The sequence below is a fragment of the Desmodus rotundus genome, chromosome 10, assembly GCF_022682495.2.
Source record: "Desmodus rotundus isolate HL8 chromosome 10, HLdesRot8A.1, whole genome shotgun sequence".
NCBI lineage: Eukaryota > Metazoa > Chordata > Mammalia > Chiroptera > Phyllostomidae > Desmodus > Desmodus rotundus.
In genome coordinates, this window is record NC_071396.1 from 86,178,066 (window position 1) to 86,202,120 (window position 24,055).

Here is a 24,055-nt window from a genome sequence, read left to right on the forward strand (position 1 = left end):
TTTTCCAAATGCAAATGTCTTTGTTCTTGGCTTAAAAAAAAATAGAACAGTGGGAATTTGAAATGGTGCAGATGCTATAGAAAATAGTATGGCAGTTTCTCAAAATATTCAACGTGTAACTATATATGATTCAGCAATTCCACTTCTGGGTATATACCCTAAAGAACTGAAGCAGAGACTCAGACAGTTATTTGTATACACATGTTCATAGTGGCATTATTCACAATAGCCAAAAGGTGGGAGAAACCCTTCATAATCAATGGATGAATGGGTAAATAGAATGTGGTACGTACATACAGTGGAATATTGTTCAGCCTTAACTAGGAAGGAGATTCTGACATGCTACAAATGGATGAAACTTACAAACATTATACTAAGTGGATAAGCCAGACTCAAAAGGAAAAATACGATTCCACTTATATGATGTACCTAGAATAGTTACATACATAGACACAGGAAGTAGAATTGTGGTTACCAGGGACTGGGGGTGGGGAGAATGAGGAATTATTGTTCATTGGGACAGGGAGTCGGTATGGGATGATGAAGTAGTTTCTGGAGCTAGATGGTCGTGATGGTTGCATGTGTGAATGTATGTAGTGCCACCGAATTGTATACATAGTAATGGTAAAATGTCAAATTTTATGTTTTGTGTATTTAACCAAAACTATGGAATTATGGCAATTTTGCTACCTCTTTTAATTTTCGTTATACTTTTTATAGTATTATGTGGGAGGTCCAAGATCATTCTGTTTTTGGAGTTGTAGTTTCTCTTTCTGGTCTACATGAGTTCCTCCCTCTCTGCACTTTATCCTTTCCTCCTGCTTTTCTTTTCTTTCTTTTTTTTACCATTTCTTCAGTTTAATTAAGGTTTACATATGAAGAGATCATATAGTAAAATAAAATCACATTCAGTATTATATAATATGACCGAATATTTTAATTTTTATTGTTATTCAATTACAGTTATCTGCATTTTCTCCCCATCCCTCCACCCCACCCCAGCCATACCCACCTCCCTCCCCCACCTCCACCCTCCCCCTTGATTTTGTCCATGTGTCCTTTATTCCTCCTACTTTTCTTAAGCCTTTGACTTCATAGAATGGGGATATTCAAGAAGACAAAATTTTTAATAGACTTCCCGAATTCAAAAAATTTTCTATTTTATTATGCTAAAGTGTTTTTATTTAATCCTGAATTATTTTATTAAATTTCTGACTTAATTGTGATTCTAAGTTGTTTAATCTGTTGACATGGTCTATTATAGTAATGGGTTTTCTGATGAACTGTCTCTTGCATTCCTAGGAACACTTTACTAGATTGTAACATATTACATACTGTTGAGTTTGATTTGTTATTTAGGATTCTTGTTATCTACATTCACTTTCATTTTCATTTGTATCCTGTTAAGAGTTTTTGAGGTTCTAGGATTTTATCCAACTTAAAGCTGCAAGTTAGCTGTTACTATTTCATGGGTAATGGCAGCAGACATGACTCCTGGGACACAGAGGACTTTTTTAGCTCACAGCATAGCAAGTAGTGCGAGCATCAAGTGCATCAGGACCTCTTCATTGCCTGCCCACCAAGTCCCACTGAAGCAAAATAAAGGGTCTCAGGTGGATGCAGCACAAGTGAGTTTGTGAGGCAGCTGAACTTGCAGAATTCAACTCTGTTATACAAGGTCTGATCTTTGTCTCAGACCTCGTTCTTCAAGGTCATTCACTGATAAATGGCCCGGACAGCGAAACCTAGCCAGCAAAAATGTGTAGGGAGTCTTGAGTCCTAGCTAGACTGTCTTTTTCATCATAATTTTATATGAAGGTTACACTAACCTCAATGAACACAATGAATGTTTTTTTCTAATCCCAGAAAGTATTTCTGTAAACTAGGGATTTATGTGTTGAAGTTTGGGTAGACAATGCAAACAATGCTTTGTTTTAGAGGAGAGAGGGGAGAAATTTGGTATGATGATCATTTTAACATTAATATGTGAGGGGCTCTGAACTGCAGCCCCTTCACCCCCCCCCCACCCCACCCCGGGCTGCCACGGATGAGAATAAGTCTACCAGGACATGATCTGCTTGGGCAGGAAAGGTGGCCAATCTCTCAAAGGAGAAGGGCCAGGAGCCTGTTCCTCAATGGGCTTTTACTGGGTTTATTTGAATAGGAAAACAGGTCTACAATGATCATCAATCATTGTCAGGCAGTAATGACCAAACAATAGATAACATTCAAAGAACTCTGAGGGCTTATTTTCAGTCAGGGTCAGATAAAACTTTGAGGAACAAACTCATTTCATGTTTGGACCCTTATCATTTAAATTGAGGGTATTAGCCAAGTAGGTTTCATAGGATTTTATGCATTCTCTCTTAAGCCTGATCACCCCAGGGAACCTGCCCTTTCCAGCACAGGGCCACACCCACCTCCGGCATTGTTTCAGGCTTAAGTCAGGGAGGGGAAGTAAGGCAGCCAAGAGATTAGGAGACTTCTTGCAGACCAGAATGAGGACTCAGGCTATGTCAAAACTGAGGGGCAAGGATCCATTACCCTCTTTTTCTATAGCCCGTCCTTCCCCGAGGGCCCCTTTGCGACCATGCTTGTCTTAGGTCATCCTCCTTTGAGGAATATTACCTGTCATTAGCTAATGGGTCAGGCTTGGGGCCAAGAAGGGGGAGATAAAAGGGAGCAGAGGTGGTGACCCTACAAGGAAGATAAGCTTTGTCTCCTAAGTGGCTTATGGTCCCAAGGTCTTTTTACTGAGCCATAGCCTTGAGGGGTTATAGTTTCCGAAACCAGGCGGGGCAGTTCCCAACATTAATAGGCTTTTTTTCTGTGTGAAAATTAATCCATAAAGTTCTCAAATACATAGTCTGCTTTAATAATTTCTTGAATCTATTCAATACTATTGTATATGAGGGGAGACCCCCAAAAACAGATTTACAAAAAATTGTATTTATTCTTACATGTTTAAACTTCAGTCACCTTCAAAGTACTTGCCATTTGATGCAATATATCTATTAAGAGCATTTTTTTCCACTGCTCGGAAGTTTTTGAACTTATCAATTTTGATGCCTTTTAGTGCTTCTGCCATTTTTTGTTTCATCTCTTCATGTCGGCAAAATGTTTCTCTTTGAGGGTTTTTTTTAATCTGGGGAAACAACAAAAATTCTCTAGGGATGAGATCAGGTGACTAGGGAGGGTGGGGCACGGGGCATCATGCAGAGGTCAAAAACTGCTAAACACTCAGAGCAGTGTTGGCAGGTGTGCTCATAAATCACCCATCATGATATGGGCAAGTATGTTGAAAGTCTTTAAAAAATTCACTGAAGCTAAACACAGCCTCTCACACCACCACCAGCAGGTGCACTGATGGATGGGTTCCTAGAACATGAGTCTAGTGTGGGAAGCCTGTATTACAATGGGGCCCACTCTTGTATCTTTATTTATGCCTCCTTTTTCAATGAAGATATTTCTTTTCATCCCTTTTCTATCAGTCTGCACCCTCCAATCCACCTCCCCAAGGATAAGCTTTTGGTCCATATTTTAATCTGCCTTTTCCTCTAACCTCCATTCTCCCCCACATGGAACCATGGAACTAATTACTACTTAAATCTTCTACATACCCACTAATGTGTTCAAACTAGACTAGCAGCTATTGTTCCTATTCATCCTATTTTGTGGGCTGATCTAGCACACCTTCCATGTTGAGAATCTCTGTGAAGGGTGTAGGTACAAAAGTCTGTGTTCCCCAATCTCAAGGAACATTTCCAGGTATTCCAGAACTCTCTTGCCTTGCACTTATCTGGCAGTGGCTCTAGGGTAGGTCTGTGGACTTCTGCAGCAGAGTAATCAATCAGCCAGAGGAGGTGCTTCATCTCATCCTTCAGGCACCCCCACTCCAAGAAATCCTCCTTACCCATGGTTTGGGGAACAAAATGCTCGTCCAACTGTCTCTCAGGAGGCTCTAGGTGGGGTTTAGGGTCTCGTCCAATTACTTCTGATTCTCTTTAGAGTGTAGGGTATTAATGCTTCTCCTTTAGCTTAAGGTTCTCGTTGTTAAACAGGGATAGCGTGTAACAAACTGTGGATAAAGAATTTAAAATTGAATAAGGCCACCTAATACAATAATATAAATGAACTGATAAGTATACTATAACCTGGATTATAATGAAGAAAATCTGATATCTCATGTTCATAGAAATGAAAAGGAGAATGGTGGCTACCAGGGACCATGGGAGGAAGAAATAAGTTGTTTAATGGGTCGAGTTTCAGTTCTGGAAAGTGAAAAGACTCGAGATTCACTGTACAACAGTGTGAATATACTTAAAATTACTGAACTGTACACTTAAAAATGGGTAACATGGTTAAAAAAAGACATCCAGTATCCAGTTGACATGGGATTTTATTTTGTAGAAAAACAACATCTAGAGAATGCTACAGACAGCCCTCGCATGTCTAAAGTACTATGTATAAACAGGAAAACTGCTCATAATGACAGCACTGAAGCACTGAGATACCAAAGGACCTTCCGAATCCAGAAGTCGAATTATACTCAATACGGTCAAAGTTATAATATACTGACATTTGATAAACCAGATAACCATCCAAACATAACTTTGAGCAGTACATAACTTGGTGGTATCTAAGTCTTCTGGGAATATATAAACTTATTCATAGTCTTCTGGTATATCTCCACACAAATATTTTAAAATTCAAATTTCTTGGTCAAGTGATACAGTGTTTGAATTTAAATATATTTAGACGTTTCCATTATACAAAGTTAAATGTACAACTAAATTAGTAAAAAGTGCTCATTATGGTTTTATGGGAACATTAATACTGCGACTAAAATGTTTATGAATGTACTCTATACTAATATTGCCTTTTTAATTTAAATCTAAATTTTCCTTCTATTTTATAACCACTTTTGTGACTTTTTTGGTAAGAAATTTATGCCTTCTTAATTCATATATACTTTTTTCCTCCGTATTTCTTAGCTTAAATTCAGTACAAGCTTTATTGATTGGTATCTTAGGCTTTGTGTGTATTCTTACTCCGGAACACCAGCAGTTCTTCAGAGGCCTAAAACCCAGCACAGGCATTACTGTATTAAATTAGTTCTAGAGAAAACATTGATGACATTTTTCTTGAAATATACAGAACATATCACGCCAAATCTCTTGTTTATACAATGAACTGGTAAAACTGGTAAATTGCACATACAGTTTATATTCCAAAAGTAGAATAACTTAAATATTAAAACGTACCTTTATGTTACCACCATAACTGACCTTATAAGCATAACAAATGGCAATATTCAATACAAAAATCACAAAAACACTAACCTTAAGTACTGCCTATCACAGAATACACTCTCATCTTCCTATAATCTATTCAAACTATAGACAGCAGTTTTTTAAGCTACTCTATCATTTACACCCTAATTAGAAATTTATACGAAACACAATTTTGTGTTCAAATATGGAAATAAGCAACATAATTCCAAATCCCAAAAGCATCCCAGCGTTCTGTAAAAGGAAATATCCCCAGCGGCTACATCCATGGTCACTAGCATCATTGTGTAGCATCTCAGGTACCTTAGAAAAAGAAAAAAAGAGCAACCTTTAAGGCTTTAAAACTACAGATTAGTTTTTACAAGCCTTAGCAGGACAGCATATTTGTATTATATATAGCTGGATATATTGATCAATTCCTTAAAACATGACCATATACATATTGATTTTAGCCAGTAACATCACATAGCATTTCCTAGCAGTTTAATTAACAATGATTATTTATGATCTGCATAGCAAGTCAAAATTCTTTGATGACAAAGAGATGCTTTGTCCATTAATAAGGAACTTTTAAGCATTCACAGTACACACAGCATGCCAATAATATGTGGCTTGTGCTAGGTTTCCTACAAATCTATACACAATTCAAAGCATGACTGCTGAGCTTCTACTGACAAAGGGGAACATACAGAGGGGGTAGGTATTTCTCTGTGTCCTCTTACACATTAGGCAGGATAAAGATGTGCCTGTGATCAACAATCCAAAAAGTAAACCCTGAAGATACTATACTTTATATGGTACTTTGCTGCGTATAGAATGACTTATCACTACTGCATTTAATCTAAAGCCTTTTAAAAATAAGGTTTCACTAAACATTATCTCTATTTTATTGTAAGTCAATATTGTAATTTGACATCTTAAAAACTTACCATGTCAACCAGTGCAACATACATGAATAAGCCAGCAGTAAGTGCAAATATCCACATAGAAACATTTTCAGCATAATGACCAATGAAAATTCCTGTTGCCATTCCAAGATATGCCAGCATGGCTGACAAAGCATTATAAAGAACAGCCTGCTTAACAGTCATGCCTGCCTTTAGTAACACAGCAAAGTCACCTTTAACAGAAAACAAAACAGAGGATAAAGCAATTGAAAAACCATTTTTAAAACACATACCCAAGAGATGTCACAGATTTAAGAAATTTTAAGAGGAAGAGAAAAGCAAAAGTGTAACCCTAACAGCTCTATAAACTAAGATATTTTTTTATTCAAAGTTTTTCTTAAGGCTCACACTTTGTTAATGAGTGATAAATACCACAAACTTACTATTCTTATGCTCTTCCACTGTCTTAAAGAAGCTCATAATTGGCCACAAGGAGGAGAGTGGCAAACACTCATGAAATGATGAGCAAATTGTAAAGGCAACTTATAATTAAGAGCTAGAGTCCAATGTTCTCCTTGTAAGAGAACATAACATAAATTAAGATGGGAATAGTTAAGGCTTTGTGGAGTCTGAAGGATCCAGAATGGAGAACATAAATGGATGTTAAATATAAGCATTAAGCATGCAGATGGGAAGCCTTCTGAATGGCAGGCACATGCCATGGAACAAAAGTGAAAATGGTGGCATGGTTGTGTGCAACAATGTGCCTATAAAAAAATCGAAAACCAAAAACAAACAAATGAACAAAAAGACCCCAAGGCCATGAACTAGGATCCAGAACAACTCTGGGAAGGTTTTTATCAGCTCCAGTGAGATTCTCTGTTAATGGAAGATGATTCACTTGATTCCTGTGGTCTAATTCATATTGTGTATATGAAGATAATGATCACTGAGGTCAGCAGAATGTTGGCATAAGAAAACATTTAGTAGGGGGAGGGAGTGACAAAGGTACCTCTTTGGCAACCCCACGTAGGCAATTGTGTAAATGTACTTACATGGTCAGAACTGTGACTGGAAACAAACTTACATTCATTAAGAAAAGAAAGCTAACTAGGTTAGCAGAGTTATAAGAAGGCCTAACAGTTATGAGGAAGCTTGCTGGAACTATCACTAACAAAAGCTAGTGGCACTCAGACATGTCAGCCACCTGGAAAATACCATTCATATAGTTCTCTTACCTAATTCATGAGGCAACTCATGACAGAACACAGCCACAGAAGTACTTAAACCACTTGATAAACCCTCGGTGAAAGCAGCCCCTGTGTAAAAACCAATCAGAAAAAGACTGACATTATTTTGTGGGTGTGTTTTTAAAAAACCTTACCAGCATACAAAATGAGGTAAAAGAAATAAACTATATTCTGGTTGTGAATAAACAAAACTTTCCCAAGTGCATCCTGTACCTTCTTTTTAAGTAATCTCAGATTACATTCAATTGGTTTAAATTTCCCAATGGAGCACAAGCTGGTATGATTAAGAAGGGAAGGTTCTACTATGACTTAACAGTGATTAGATGATCTTATACAAAACTGCTCCCCCATAAAACATATTTAAAAATATAAAATAAAATGACTTAAAATTAGGAAAAAAAACCCAACAACTCAGCAGTCAAGAGTACAAATTGTTTCACTGGCCTCAGAGGAGTTCACTACGATATCAGACTTGTTACATTCATTCTTCCACTGTCTCATAAAGAGAGTCTAAGACAAATAGATCTTTTCCTTTTAAAAGTTAACATACTACATATAACTGATCATTTATAAACCATGACTTAGCATTTGAATATTCTCCTTTGTTGCTTCTGCTGTGCAGAGAGGAGGAAAACAACCAGGCTCCCAGGGGGGAGCCAAGGCCTGGGCTCATCTTAGCTGGGCTACAAAATAGCATTGTCTCCTTGGGCAACTGTTTACCCTGCCAGGCCTCAGCTGCCTAATCTACAATTGTTTCCAAGGTCCCTTTCAGTACTAAGTTACTAAAATTCAGACGTATCCTACTATCTCCTAATTATGGTATAACAATTTAATAGCAAAATCTCTAGTTCTTCTTTGGATAGGGATTGGCAACTGAACTTATCATATATGCAAAGACTCCTTTATAGCATGAAAGAAAAAAATGATAGAAGATATTCTTTTACCTTAATTAATAGTTTATATTGCAGATAAGAAAACTTAAATGTACAGGGGGGAAAAAATTCACACATGCTCCAAATACATTGGAGCCTGATCTTAAGACCTTGCAAATTAAAACAACTTTTGGTAGTTAACAATTTAGGTAATGGGCTAGGCACAGTTCCTTTCACTTTACTGAGCATTTCATTGTCAAAGTAGCCAAAGAAGAAACAGCACTTTGATAATCAACCAATAAAGGGCAAATATGTAGATGTATACCGATCGCCAGGCCATCGCTGAAATTGTGCAGGCCGTCGCCCATTATCACCATCCATGCCAACGTGGCGATGCCGGCATCTTTCAGCTCCTCCCGAGAGTAGCGCTGACTGTGACTGTGGGGGTGGTGGTTTTGGTGGTGGTGGTGATGGAGAATATGATGGTAGTCATGATGGTGGTGAATGAGATCATCTGACTGGCCCAGTGTATCATGGAAATGCGAATGGCATTTATTCTTGCAACCTCTGGGTACATATTCATTATAAACTTCTTGTGGATGAGCATGAGCTATCATGACCTCTTCTTCTTCCAAGATTGCTGGCTGCTGAGAATCAAAGTGGGAGGGCTCTTGTGAGTCTGCTCGTAAATAGCTTTCAGGTCCTGGGTACAAACAGAAAAGGATATTGGGACAGTCAGAAAGCTTTGTTAATAAGCTTAGACACATTCAAACATTCCCATTGACAAGGTCAACAAAGATCTTAAAGTGGAGCAACTCTCTCACATATGCCTGAAGAAATAAACATTAGAGTATTATTGATGAAAAACAGGTTTTAATGAATTTTAGAAATTAAATCATCTCACATATTAAGAATGGATTTTAAACATTAACCTTCAATAATTACCCCCTAGATCCTCCCTTAATTCTTCTACCTCCTTACATTTTTAAAGATTACTTTTTTCCTGATTATAAAAGGAGATACTTATTTTAAACTGATAAGAACAGATACTATACTTGATCTTAGCCAACAGGCTGAGAAGCACTATTTCAGAAAAATATTTAAGAAAAATAATTAAATTGGAAATAAAAAACATACAGAATTCTGTTGTCTTTCTCTTTTTTGATGGCAAAATTCAAGGAAAAACAGAAGAATCAGAAATACCATCATCACCAAGAACCGTTTATTACCTATCTGTACAAAGAGAAGTAAATGCAACAATAAGGTTTTGTTTTCCTGTATCCTGTTCACTAGTATCACTTTTTCCGGAAGTACTCCCGACACTGTGGACCAATTGTAAAGCAGCTATTTCTTCTCATTTTTATAAATTTCACTAGAGTCTGCTAAAAAAAGTTAGAGAGAATAGATACAGGAGGAAGAACAACAGCACTTTACTTGCTCTTTAGAGAAAAAGAGTATGTTGGAAAACAAAAGGGTGGAAAAATACAAAAAGGCACAGCAACAATAAAGTTTCTCCTCAGTTAGCACCTCTCTCTTGAGCACCTACTCTGGGTCAGGCACTGGTGACAGGATGGAGCATGACAATACCTCTGTCTTCAAGAAACTAATGCTGTTGTGGGAAGAAAGCCAAGGAGCAAGGAGCTAGATATGTAACGTAATTTAAGGAACTGGAAAGCATGGGGAGAAAAGAGAAAAGGGGAATATGATAGAGAGTGATTAGAAAACCTTTGTATTTGGGTGATCCAGGGAAGGCCTCTGAGAAGATATGAGTGGAGACTGAAACAATAGGAGAAGGAATTTATGTGAAGATCTGGGAGAAGAGGCTTCCAAGAAGGTACAGCAAATGCGAGGCTCTGAGACAAACCTGGTATGCTCACAGGTTAAAAAGGCCAGCAGGCTGGACAGAGAACAATGGGGGAGAGTAGAGGGCAGGTTAGAACCTTGAAAGTCACAATGAAGAGTTTAAAATTTTAATCTTAAAAATAATAAATTTTAATCTTTAAAACTTTAATCTTAATTCAACGAAGAATGCCAAGCTTAATTCAACAAAGAATGCCAAGCTTACATTCAAGTGACAGGAAAAATAATAACTTTACAGTGAAAAAACATGGTAGATATAATCTTAGCCAAGTGCTCAAAATTAATACTGCCCATATGTGACAAAGAGCATTGGGCCAGGTGGCACATTATGTGACTGAAAAAAATACGATATCACTTTGTGGTACTGCTGCTAACACTGATCAATCTTTATAAAAAAAACATTCGACTCAACATCTGACCAAACTGTACTCTAGATCTTTTTCTTCTTTTGGGGGTGAAGGGTAAATAAAAGAAGAAAATTAGAAAAACACAAGTAAGGTCTATGGACTAGATAATTGCATTGTATCAATATTAATTTCCTGATTCCAATATCCAAACTATGTTACATATGAGAATGTTCCTTTCCTTAGTAAACATATGGTGAAGTATTTAGAAGTAAAGAAACATCCTGTCTGTCCTGGCCAGTGTGGCTCCATTGGTTGGGCATTGTCCTGCAAACTGAAAGGTAGCCGGTTCGATTCCTGGTCAGGGCACATGCCTGTGTCTAGGGTTTGGTCCCTGGTTGGGGTGTGTGCAAGAGGCAACCAATTGATGTTTATCTCCTCCTTCTCCCCCCCTTCCCTTCTCTCTAAAACCAATACAAGAAAAAAAAAACACACACACACACATCATGTCTTTAACTTAACTCTCAAATGGTTTAGAGAAAAATGTGTACATGTGTACACAGAGAAAGAGAGAGAATGATAAATGCAGGTAAAATAACTGGAGAATACAGGAAAGGGATATACGAATTAATTGTATCATTCTTGAAATTTTTCTGTAAGTCTGAAATTACTTCAAAATAAAAAATTTAAAAATATCTATATAAATTTACAAATCTATATAAAAATAACCTCTCACTGGCAATTAAAAAGTATGATTTTAAAAAAAAGAAAGGGACATGGTCTCATCTTTTCCATATAGTCCAAGCAGAGCAATGAACTCCTTCCAGCCCTCAGATTCATACGGACTTACGATCGTCTGCATCTACTTTCTCCTCATGTGGTGAAAGTTGAGAGTCATACTTGGAGAGCTGCTTCTTAATCTCCACGTCATCATCATTTTCAGGCTTTTTCTGATTCTAAAATAGCAAGGGAAAGCAATACTTTAAAATAGTTGATTTGTTTATGTGTACAGCTTTAAATAAACACTTAAGCAAAAAACGCAGAAAAAGATTAGAGTAACAGCCCTCCAATGGAATAAAAGCCACCGAAGGGCAGGGCCTGTACTGAACTTGCACAGCACGTAGCAGAGTGTCCTAGGCATGGGAACTGTTCAAAATGTGAAGAATCAATGCCTTAGCAATATAAGATGCAGAAAAACGATGTTCACCTTTCTGAATGCCCCCTAGGTGATCTGCTCTAAGTGTGCTCTTACATAAACAGCACAGCACCCCCAGGGAGCTTGTCAGAAATGCACAATCTCAGGCCACACCCAGACCTAATGAATCAGATGGGGATTTTAACTAGATCCCCAGGTGATTCACATACACATCAAAATTTAGCTCTGCCTCAGGTTATCCATTTAGAACCAACTAGAAGCATTTCCTTCAGGCACTTAGTGATCTAACCTATTGCTTGTTTTTTTCTACCTGTCCTTTGTATGCGGAAAACCCATGCTTTCCACACTTTAGACATCCTAAAACTGAAACCAGAGAAGTCAGCGTTTGTGCTGTCTGTCACTACCAGAACTAGTAAGTAGAGACTAGGAATGAATCTTTATGGATGCTTTATTCAGACTGCGGGTTATATACCTTCAGAAACCATTTTAACATCTCATCTCAAGCCGATCTTTTATAAAGAGAAGAAAGGGTAGGTAAGGGGCTTTCGAAAAGGTTAATCAGATAAGAAGTTCCCAGTATACTTCTCTATCTGTAGATCAACAACTCAGACCATCTCTATTGCACAAAAGTTGAATTGCTTGTCTACCTCCTAGAGTCAAATGGTCTCGAATTCCAGTTCCTGGAATGACAGCTTTCCTCATGCATTTAATCACTTAAGCCTATCAACTAAGACTGAAACCTTTAACTCTTGAGTTCCCTTATCAAAACAACACCTGACACTAAGATACACTTGTTATTACAACTTAAATGTTTTTCCTATAGTAAAACACCATTAACAAACTTTCTTTTTTTAAACTATTAGTTAGCCTTGAATTTAAAACTGGGGTTTTTAAGCAACATACTTGAGATATTGTTCCCATCTCTGAGCCCAACCACAAAGGTCACTGTTTGAAAATGGTGCCTTTGTATTATCTACTTATATAGAAGATAACATTAAAAATATTTTAAAATGTCACACAAAAATTATACTTATTTGCAGTACCTTCGAATAGGACTTAAGATTTCTTCTAGTTCTAACAGTGTATAAAATATCAGCACATTCTTAGGTTTGTGGACAAAACAAGGGCTCTATAATAAATCTGACAAATGTAGTGACTGAAAGTAACCTCACAGGGTCACCTGACTGTAAATTTCTAACTGGGCAGTTTGTGGTGGGTAGTCACACCTCAGAACTGTAAACTTCCCTAGTAAAAGGTTACTATTGCCCTAAGCAAGCCCTGTCCATTGTTTCTGTGCATCTGCGTTGGCACACCTTTGAAATGCCTCTTTTTCAGAGGAAAATGGAATTATAACCACCCCCAAGAGAGCGCAGAATTGGCGTTGGCCAGGTAGTGTGGCTGGTTAGAGCATTGTCCAGATATGCCAAGGTTGGGGGTTTAATCTCCGGTTAGGGCACATACAAGAAGTAAAACATGAATGCATAAATAAGTGGAACAACAAATCAACATTTCTCTAAAAATCAATCAATAAAAATGTTTTAAATAGAGCACATAATCTTGTTAACTATCTTGTAATCCAATCATAGATTTCCCTGCCTTGCTTTCTCTCACTTCCTGTAATCTTACATTCCCTTAATTCCAAAGGCATAAAAGGAATGGCAAACTGCCATTCTGGGGAGCGTTGTTCTCAGTCTGTTGAGATCTTGCTTCCAGCATGTCCTGTGTGGCTCAGATAAATTCTAATAAACTAATAAATTTTCTACAGCTTTGGATGTTCTTGTATCAATCGGTTGTAAGAATATTCTCAGAGAAAGTATTTAAACATTTGTGAATATAAATAAATTCGGGGTATTTTAAATCACATTACTTAATGCTTTATTTCTTGTTGGGTAATGACTCTCTTGAACTTACAGACTTTAATGAAGTCTTTTGTTCCTTAAGTATTAGGTACCTATAATGTTCCTTAGGCTTCGTGCTGGTAATACAATGTATAACAAGTTACAAAGCGTGTATGTTCTCATGGAGCTTATCAACAGGGAGGGAGTCTTTACACATAATAATTATATACAATTCTTCGACTACAATTTTTGATACATTTACAAAGAAAAATCAGAGTGCTATGAGAGTGTATAACAAAATGAAAAGATAAGTACCAGGACAGGCTTCCTTGAGAAAGTGATATTTACACCAAGACCTAAAGATGAGCAGGGGTTTGCCAGGGGAAGGAAAGAGAGGCAGCGTTCCAGGCAGGAAGAATAGCATGTAGGAGGCCCAGAAAGGAGTCAGTCTCATCTGTAACAGAAAGAAGGACAATGTGGTTGGGGCCTAGTATGTCAGAGACAGGGTGGCTAGAGATAAGGCCAGACGGATGGAGGAGACCAGACAATGCAGACTTGTTAAGAGCTGTGGCTTTGTCCTAAAAGCCAGGAGGAATCACTAAAGGAAGGATTTTAAATAGTGGAGTCTAATCTCATCAGATTTCATTGAAACAAATCACTCTGCCTGGATTAGGAGAAGACAAAATAATGTAGACAAGGTCAGTTAGGAGGCAACTACTGTCACCTGGGTGGGAGATAAGGATGGTATGGGCTAGAATAGTAAGCAAGGTGGAGAGAAATGGAAAACCTCTAGATATATTTAATAAAACTAGGTTAAGTATGAGGATGGAGATGTCACAGGTGATTCTCAGGCTTCCTGCTCAGTATGAGCAATAACCTTTACTGGTAGACAGTTTGACACTGAACTAATGGAAGGGTCTAACTATGTCAAGTATGAGATATAATCCTAATTCGAATACAGTGATTTCAGATTTACAAGGATGGTAAGTAATCTAAAACTGTGGTATACACAGGTGCAGGATGGATGTTGTATGGACAAATCCTAGGTAAAATGTCCTGTTATGGGTGAAAAGATCTCTCAAAACTTACCATGTAATAAGTCATTATTATACTTTTTGAGGAACCAAATGAGATTAAAAACTGTTAAGTAAAACTAAGATCTGGGTGCCCTTGAAAAAAGATCTTCAATGTATTCTAAAAAGGAAAAGGACAAAGTCTGCAAAACTCCTGTGGGATGTCTTTATCTAGAAATTAAAAGTCCCCACTAGGACAGTCTTTTTGATAGTGGAACTTATGAGTTAAGGGTTTTAGCCCTGGCTGGTGTGGCTCAGTGGATTGAGCACTGGTCTGCAAACCCACAGCTCCGGGGTTGATTCCTGGGCAGAGCAAACGCCTGGGTTGTGGACCAGGGCCCCTAGCTGGGAGAGTTTGAGAGGCAACCACACACTGACGTTTCCCTCCCTTTCTTTCTCTGTCCCTTCCCCTCTCTCTAAAAGTAAATAAATAAAACCTTTTAAAACAAGTTAAAGGTTTTAGCCTTAGTTGATAGGCTTACGTGATTAATGCATGTGGAAAGCTGTTATTCCAGGAACTGGAATGCATGACTAGGTACCAAGTGACTCCAGGAGGTCACAAGCAATTTAGCCTTTATGCCCCAGGGGCTCTGCATGAAATGCAGATGGTATTTGAGTCACTGTGTTCCTGAGAGAGAATACCAACGATACAGATAAAGAATTGCTATGATCAACAGATAAAGAAGTACTAGGAAAATCACTGCAACTCTTATCCAATTAATCTTTTTCCCAACCCCATCACCTACCGTTTATTCTTAAAACAAACAAAAAACTGGTCAGCTTGAAATGAGATGTTAAGATCATTTCTGAGGGTACATAACCTACCATCTTATCTTCTCAAATTGCTGGCCATCTGAATAAAGCACCCATAAAGATTCAATCCTTGTCTCTACTTATTGGTTCTGGTGCAACAGGCAGCGTGAAATGACTTCTGCAGGTTCATTTTGACTGACTTGTCTGATCACATCATATAAGACGAGGCAGATAACCACAGGCAACTCAAAGTTACTTTTACCAGAAATAAAGAGCCTACTATTTGGCTTCATACTATTTTCTAGATGCAATTTGCAAAGGTCACATATCCTTTCAAATAAAACAGGATATCCAGCTACTGGGTAAATCATTAATTTGAAGTTATCACATAATCATAATTACTATGAATATTGATTGCATATCCACGATAAGTTTTTCTTAAACCGCTTTACTGGGGTATGATTAACATTTAAAAAGCTTTACATATTTAATGTATACAACTTAGTGAGTTTGTAGATACGTATACACCCATGAAACCATTGCCACCATCAAGGCCATAACCTCGATGATTGATTGTCAAGGACCCACTTGTGCCTTGTTTGGTCATTTATTTAAGTGTTTTTCCTTGCCTTTCTCACCCCCTCATGAGTTTGAAGAGAATTTGAAGATCAAGAACTCCAGGGTTATAAAGATACAGGATTGCTCTCCATTAGTGCCCCTGAGAGCAAAAAGTATCTCAAGAATAACCAATCCCCTCTCAAAGACCATATATCCTGGACAAGCTCTCCTTACAGTCTAGCTAGAATACTACTCTAAATAAATGTCTGATGCATAATAAGTACTCAGTATATTTTTTCTTACCTTTTTCTTTTTATCTTTAAATTGTTTGATCAAAGTGAGTACATGTTCAACAAGGAACATGAAATACAAGCCTCCCAGGGCTGTCAGACCCTTCCATGTGGAATCAAAATAGGTACTTTCTTCTATGTTTTGAGAAGATAGATGACTGAACAGTGGCCCTCTCTTCATGTCCATTGCTGTTTCTTCATGGCTGTGACTATGGTGGTGACTTGCATGAGACTAAAGGCAAAACAACATGTATTTTATAAATTCATCAGTTTCACACATCAAAAAAACTGGCCAAGGTCAAATTTGAAATCATTCAGAATAAGGCAATTAATGGGATACTGTGGAATGAGGGGAAGTTTAGGATATTAACAATAAAATGACCAATAAGCAGACAACTATCTAGAGCTTAATGCATCTAATGTACAATGGCACTTAACAGATTGGATCTGTTCAGTGTAAGGATACATTCCCCAATGATTCTCATAATACATCGGCAGTGGGTATTTTTAATGTTTGACAAGTTATCATAGACACAGGTAATAGGAAAAAGCCATATTTAACACGCCTATAGTGTTTGCTTCTTATACTCCTAGCTGGAAAGCTCATGGCACTGTCATCGGTGTGCTTACAAGAAGCCCAGTCTGTGTAACAAGCCCTGCCAGGCACCTCCAGAGGCACTGCCTCAGTGGCCTGCAGCTGAGTGCAGCAGGAACTACTGCTCCCGCAGGTTAGGAACAGGGTGTGGCACATACGCAGAGCTGAGGTTGGGGGTGGTGGTGTCAGAGGGTATACACCCCATGCGCATGTCACTTTATGTAGCAGGTATTTCTGAACATCTGCCATCTGATGGTTAGGGAGTTGGTCACAGCAAAACAGTTGTCTCTCACTACTAGATAAAGCATGATGAGATATGTATTACTTTAGGAATAATTCCTTCCTCCCACCCCCCACACTTACCTGCGAACCTCTAAGGGAAATTTAGAAAATGAGATCCAAATTATTTTCTTGCCTGTGCACCTATCCCAAATATTTAATGGAAATGTAAACTCACTTTACCAAACCTGCTTTAGTTAATAATTCACTTGTGTCACAAAGTATTAGCCTCTAAATACACACATACATTCAACTCTGAAGAAAACCCTTAAGTTTCTTGTACAAGGAGTTGTATTTTCTATTTCTGTAACAATTGCATTAACATGTAAGCATATAATTCACACTATTGCAGTCTGTCACAGTACTAATATACGAGTAGAATCTGCCTCCTTTTATTAACTGGGTTCCGAAAGGTTAAATTAGTTTATACTTAATTACCTTTAAAAAGAAAAGCAAAATAATGTATTAAGGTCAAGCACAAAAATGCAGCTTTTGTTACCAAATATATTTTAAAATCAACTCCTCTAAACCAAATTTCCAACCTTTATACATAGCAATACAAAGAGTTCTAGTATAAACAAAATATGTATATATTTTCTTTTTTTATTTTTTATTGTTATTCAATTACAGTTGTATGCCTTTTCTCCCCTATATTTTCAATGTTGAGTAACACACTATACTAATAGGACAAATTACCATACTTACATGTGGAAGGAGGTGTAAAAAAGCATCACCACTCAATGTCCCAACAGCCAAAGCCACAAGAAAACTCAGGAGAAACTTGAAAAATACCCGATTCATGAGAGGCACTAAGATAATGCCCAGCAAAGACAGGAAACTGATGATGGAAATTGCTATAAAGCCACCAAGCCAGGCTGTCAAACAAAAGGGAGCAAAGGAAAAACATACAATTGATATAAATGAGCTTTGAATAGCATAAAACTTTGTTTGAATAGCATAAAATAACTTGTAAAAAGTAGGGAAATCTTAAAGAAATGTAAACGCAGTGGAATGAGACTGTGATAACATAGCAATAACCAACAAATGGGCTCAAATGAACAATTTGACTGAACTCTCCAGGTAAAGAGTGTAAACCTGGTGGAAAATTCCTCAGCTGGTAGTGAAAGCAGCAGGGAAAATGACAAACAAGAATTAACTCCAGCTCATTTGGGAGTTGAACTTTCAGACTCCCGTAACACCTAAACTATTAAAGAGAAAAGGAAAATGTTTTGTAAAAAAAAAACTGCCGAGAGAGAAAGGAAAATAAAGAAAACCAGGAATTAAATATTTCCTCAGTAAACAAAGCAATTGTGTCTTGTCTTTTTTTTGAACTGATTATTTATTTTAAAAGATTTTATTTATTTTTAGAGAGAGGGGAAGGGAAAGAGAAAGAGAGGGAGAGAAACACCTTGATCGGTTGCTTCTCACAAGCCCCCAACTGGGGACCTGGCCTGCAACCCAGGCAAGTGCCCTGATCAGGAATCAAACTGGAGACATTTTGGTTCGCAGGACCCTTCAGTTCACAGGCAGGCACTTAATCCACTGGGCCACACCAGACAGAGCAGCAATTATTTCTTTACCGTAGTCTTTTTTTTTAAATCCTCACCCAAGGACATTTTTTTCATGGCTCTTTTTAGAAAGGCAGATAGGGAGAGAGGGTGGGACAGAGGGAGAAACATCGACGAGTGAGGCATGCCTCTCAAATGTGCCTAAACCAGGGACTGAACCTGCAACCTTCTGGTTACATGACAACGTTCCGAGCAAACGGAGCCACACTGGCCAAGGAGATTTCTTCATTATAGTTTGTGAGCACTGAAACTCTACACTATAGCAGAGCTTATCCATTTTCATTTATTAGTAACAACAGACCAGAATTAGGTTCCTAAACAACAGAGATTAACTCTGCCCCTTCTTCCCAAACAGTGTGACTACAAAGAAAAAGCCCAAATTTCAGATAACTCTGACACTTCCTGTGGAATGACCTCAGGCAAGTAATAGGTTATGTTTTATTTTATTTTATTTTTAAAGATAAGGCTAACACAGAGAAGTTACAATTTAAGATCTTTTTTAAGAGTAAGGCTAACACACTTGCTTTCTTCACATGCAAGGCAAGAACAATTAGGACGGTATATTTGAAATTATGCTGAAAAATGAATAGGTTTTTGTAAATATAAAGAAAATTACAACATAAATGCACCTATTGGAAATTATTTTTGCAAAAAAACCACAACTGTACCTATTTGTAAAGAATAGGTCTTTGGAGGGATTTCAGCTTTCTTTTCACTGGTGGTATGACTCAAACATGATCTAGCATCAATCTGATTGATGATGGCCGGGCAGAGGTAGTTAAACTCTGATGCGTTCAGCGGCACCTGGAGGGCCATGCCATGAGATGTAAGCAGCTTGGATGCATTGAAACACTGAAGAAAACAAAGCAGTGAAAATCACCAAAAAGCATTCCCATTAGATAATCCAGAAACATTATTTGATGACACAACACCCTTTCCTTAATGAAGCTATTTCTTAAATTTTTTTTAAGTTAACACTAATTCAAAATCAACTTTTGTTTTGAGTACTTTGGAATTTGCCTCAAACTGCCTGGAGATACTGTGTCACAATAGTGTTATCCACTTGTCTGCCTACTTAGTAGAAACAGTCACATCACCAGTTGCCTAGAGAGAAAGCCTCAAGTGCAATAAGCCTGAGGATAAACGAACATTCACAAGGCTGTTAACTTATTGTATCAACCTATTAAGGAAATGAGCTTTAATTTCCGAGAAGGGATTCATTAGAGATTGGGACATATGTTGTTTTAGTAACAACGCTATCCTACTGGGCCTAAACAAGCCCCAAACGCGTCACTCTTTCAGCAATGACCATACTTGGAAAACTTAGCTCTGCTCTGACTACGTACCTGGCAAATAATGCTCTACAAGAGAATTAAAGTATGCACATTACCTTTGAGCAGGGCAAAGTTGGTAATAAAACAAACCTGTACTGGCAGGCAGCTGTTTCAACAATTTAATTAGATGACTACTTTGAAGAGAATCTTCTGAGTAATCTAAGCCCTTCTATGCCCCCAGAATTGGGGGTAGCACCTATTTCTCATCTTCTGTAAAGTTATTTTAAACTCCACCAATTCCTGGTTAGTAGTACTCAGAACAAACTTTATTACCAGTGTCACTATGGAACAACCACTAGTAGGATTATCCCAGAATTAGTACAGTCATATGATGATTTGAATGAAGTACTTAAGTTTTACTTTTTAACATATATCAACTAATTCCTTGTTCTTGACATCTTTCAGGCAAGGCAAACCGAGTACAGTCAGTAAGACTAGTCTAGAAAAAACACATGAACTCAGAACTTCACCGCCCAGACATTGTCCAATGTGTTGCTCTTTGTAGCAGTTCCAATTTCAATCACTCCACAAAGTACGATCCCTCTGCCAAGGAAGTAATACCGTCCTTGCATTCTTCAGCCCCTGCAACCACACCTTTCCCTAAAATATCGAATCTAACTCCTGCATTTCCAACCTCCTGTTTACTATTTTTTAATAATAATATTCACCTTTAAAGACTTTCTCCAGAAATAACTTTGATATCTGCTTTCTATACTTATTTTAAATTCTGTATTATAAAATGTTTTTAGCAGGCATACTATTCTTATTATCTCTCTCTTTTTTTTAAATCAGAAATGATTACAACATAGTAGAGATACTTTGGGCCAAATGGCTTGCGGAGAAAGTAGAAATTCCCTTTTCTTTCTTTTTAAGATTTTATTTATTTTTAGAGAAAGGGAGGGAGAGGGAGAGAAACATCATTGTGTGGTTGCCTCTCCGTGAGGCCCCAACTGGGGACCTTGCTCACAACCCAGACATGTGCCAAAATCAAACCAGCAACCCTTTGGTTCACAGACCGGTGCTCAATCCACTGAACCACACCAGCCAGGGCAGAAATTCCCTTTTCAGTAACTTCACCATTTTATTTGTACCTTAAACTCCTAACAACTAGAGATGGAATGGCAATAACAGAATAGACAAACAGGCATAATGATTAAAATAAGAACAGCCTTTATCTTACCTCCTGAGTATTTCCATTTGCATTTATGGGATACATAAAGTCTTTTCTGGGCTCACTCACAGATTCATTTGTTTTCCTCCTAGCCAGCCGGCTCACTCGGCTCTTTTCCATGATACTGGGGGGAGTAGAACTGCTCACATCTTTGGGGAGAAGTTTTCCAGGTTTTGGAGTTTCTATTGTCTCTAGAAAGTGAGTTCCTTCAGAGACAGCATTATACACAGTTGAGGTCACTTCACTAGCACCAACACCATCCTTGATTAAAACGTTCCTTCTACTACTGGCATGTTCTGATCGGTGAGATCCTTTTCCTTGGTTGTTTCTAGCGTCTTTTCCAGAGCTATCAGAATCATGGTCTGGGCAAAGAGCCTTCCGATTATTTTTACCGGAAGCAGCATGATTATGGTGAGAGTGATGCTCGTGGTCAGAGTGATGCTCGTGGTCAGAGTGATGCTCATGGTCATGGTCATGGTGTATATGAACTCTTTTAATCTTATCTATGCCTATATTCTGCAGCAACTTTCTGAACCCTTCAACCGACAAGGAATTATTTTCTCCATAGCGATGGAAAAGCTGCTGTAGATGATGTCGCTGTGTGGTAACCGCCAAATCAACATTAATGCCAGACTCCCAGTCTGGAATAATTTTCTCAGTGGTGTGAGGGAAAGCAGTCGCTGGTTCTACTTCCTGAAGGGGACTTGTGACTGACAGAGTGAAGGTCAGGACGAAGATTACAGTTAAACTCCTCGCCATTGCACCTTCCTAGAGAAGACAGAAAAAGAAATGTCGCTTTCACTTCTAAAATAATTTGAATTAAGAAATCTCATGCTGAACACTGATGTCTAATCAAATAATCAAGGTGTACAGCACACCATTTAGTGTGACCAATGCAGTGTAAGGTACTGTGAAAATAGAGAAACTAGAGTCCTAGGCTCTACCCTTGCATTGCTAAGACAGGTGAAACAAATGGAGAATTGTTGAGTGTTAAGAGAGTCTGGAATTAGCAGTATAAATGCAACAACAATTCAGACACTGGAGAGACCCATGTGGCCACAGCCATACTGACAACTTCATACTGTGTTGAGAACAATGATTTAAAACCAAAACTTACCTCTACCACCACCATCATCATTTCATAAAAACAGTATTGTAACATCAAAAGGAGTAAATATGGCAATCTCAGGTAATCCACATTTAAAATTTTTCTTAAACTACATACAAATCAATTTAAGGCTCCTTTTCCCCTACACCACTCTTCAAAGTCGCCCAGTTTTGCCAGTCTGTGTAGGCCTCAGGGTATTTTCTGTGCGCACTCAACTAGTTGTGTATGTAAACCACACAAATAGGATCTTTTTCCCTGCTCAAAAATGACATCTTTCCATGTCAGTACCTATAAGCTGATTTCATGCTTTCCAATGACTGCATGATAATAGTTCCTTAAGTAAATGAAACTTCGTGAAAAACCTCTATCAACCTTATGTTGCTACAAATGAGTGAAAATTTTATCCCTGGCCATCACTTACCCAGACAATGGTGTTTGGAGTTAGGAAAAGCAGCATTCAGTTAAGCCGAGGAAGGTACAGTCCAGATACGTGGATAGACTGGCATCGCAGGCCCCACATGTCCAGTCGTCACCAAACTCACCTGCCTCCAGAGAAAGACACACAGGTTGTGTTTCTGGAGCGAGAGCGCGAGGGCACGAGGCAACGTAGCTCTACCACTTTCAGCTGTTCCTCCTTGCACCAAGAAAAGCGGGCAATACCTATTTACAGGGTGACTGAGGCCACTACAGGACGGGCGTGTAAGCAAGCGCTCCAAACAATGTCGGCAGTGCTGCACAGCTGCTGCGTACCGTACCCCGAGAAGTGAAAATGGAAGTACGTTAAGTACACAGGGCTAGACTCCTGAAAGAACAATCTCCGGCCCCTGAATCTTCATAGGCAAACGAAAACCATTAAGAAGTCATTCTCAGCAGAGAGAGGCAAAGACTGGAAGGGTTGGGACGAGCACAGGCGCAAAGCTCCGTGCCTTCCTGCAGGAAGGATGCTTAGGGCTGTCGCGGACCCGCGGGCGGACCGCCTCCCCTGTAAGTCTTCGGGTGCTGTTGGAAAACAAAGCCTAAAGGAAGAGCCTGGAGAAAACGGCGAGTGAAGAAAAAGGGAAAGGGGGCACACCCCCGTTTATTTTTAAACACGACTCTATCTCCAGATAGATGAATAATGCCGTCTCCTCACAAAGTCCTCCTTTGAAGTCTGAAGCCCATCTGTGCACCCCGACCTGGAAAGTCCAGCCTCCACGGCCCGCGGGGCACCCCTCTCTGCAGCCCCCGTCCGGCCCCGCGGGACTCACCTCTACGCGGCCTCGCAGTCCCACAGCCCGGCCCCGCGCACAGGTTCAGTTCCCGCAGGCGGTCCGGAGGGCTCGGAACCGGCCGGTGCTTTCCTCTCTCGAAACTATACAAGGCACAATGAAGCGACGATCTCAGCGGCCCGGACGCCCCTCGGTCCGGGTGCCGCAGCACAGCCACCAAGAATCCGCGCCTCACGCGCCCTCGCCTCGCCGGAGCAGGACAATTACTAATTACCGCCGCGCGCAGCGCGCGGCCGGGAACCACCGCCTCCGCCGGCCCTGGCTGCAGGACATGCGCAGTGCGGCCCAGAACCCTGTCCGCCGCCAGTGGATCGGTGTGGACGCCTGATCGTCGGCGCCGCGGGGCTCGCAGGGGCGGGAGGGGGCGAAGGCGCGGCGCGAGCGGACTAGAAGTGTGGAAACTAATTGCATACCCTTTCTTCGAACCCTCTGCGCCCCTGCACCCCGGAGACCCGAGACTCTCTTGCCAAGGCTCTCGCCGGGCCCAACCGCGTCCGCTGCTGGGAGCCGGGGCGTGAGGGGCAGTGGGACGTTGCTGACGCTGCCCCGCACATTAGCCG

General features: G+C 39.3%; 1 protein-coding gene and 1 pseudogene across 2 annotated transcripts; both read right to left on the reverse strand.

Moving 5' to 3' along the window:
- Positions 1–4,381: 4,381 nt before the first annotated feature.
- Positions 4,382–24,049, reverse strand: SLC39A6 (solute carrier family 39 member 6). 2 transcript variants are annotated; one of them, XM_024580618.3, is made up of 12 exons: positions 23,909–24,049; positions 23,475–23,578; positions 22,649–22,769; positions 21,129–21,887; positions 19,283–19,466; positions 17,752–17,921; positions 16,186–16,404; positions 11,355–11,460; positions 8,626–9,003; positions 7,417–7,497; positions 6,221–6,411; positions 4,382–5,594 (listed from the first exon to the last, which is right to left on the reverse strand). In XM_024580618.3, the coding sequence occupies exons 3-12, from the start codon at positions 22,682–22,684 to the stop codon at positions 5,442–5,444; spliced, it is 2,277 nt and encodes a 758-aa protein (XP_024436386.2). In that variant the 5' UTR covers positions 22,685–22,769; positions 23,475–23,578; positions 23,909–24,049; the 3' UTR covers positions 4,382–5,441. The 2 variants fall into 2 exon arrangements, with proteins under 2 accessions (XP_024436386.2, XP_024436383.2); XM_024580615.3 differs by having other exon boundaries at positions 22,649–22,773.
- On the reverse strand, positions 9,288–9,385 carry LOC112323059 (U2 spliceosomal RNA; annotated as a pseudogene).
- Positions 24,050–24,055: the final 6 nt, after the last annotated feature.

What these genes read in the sequence shown, in the direction of transcription:
- SLC39A6 (XM_024580618.3), bottom strand. Translation starts at nt 22,684, where the DNA reads ATGCTGCTTTTCCTAACTCCAAACACCATTGTCTGG. An exon ending in CTCCAAACACCATTGTCTGG is followed by an intron (nt 21,888 to 22,648) that starts GTAAGTGATGGC and finishes TGTCTTCTCTAG; the next exon opens with GAAGGTGCAATGGCGAGGAG. An exon ending in GACCTATTCTTTACAAATAG is followed by an intron (nt 17,922 to 19,282) that starts GTACAGTTGTGG and finishes TTTGTTTGACAG; the next exon opens with CCTGGCTTGGTGGCTTTATA.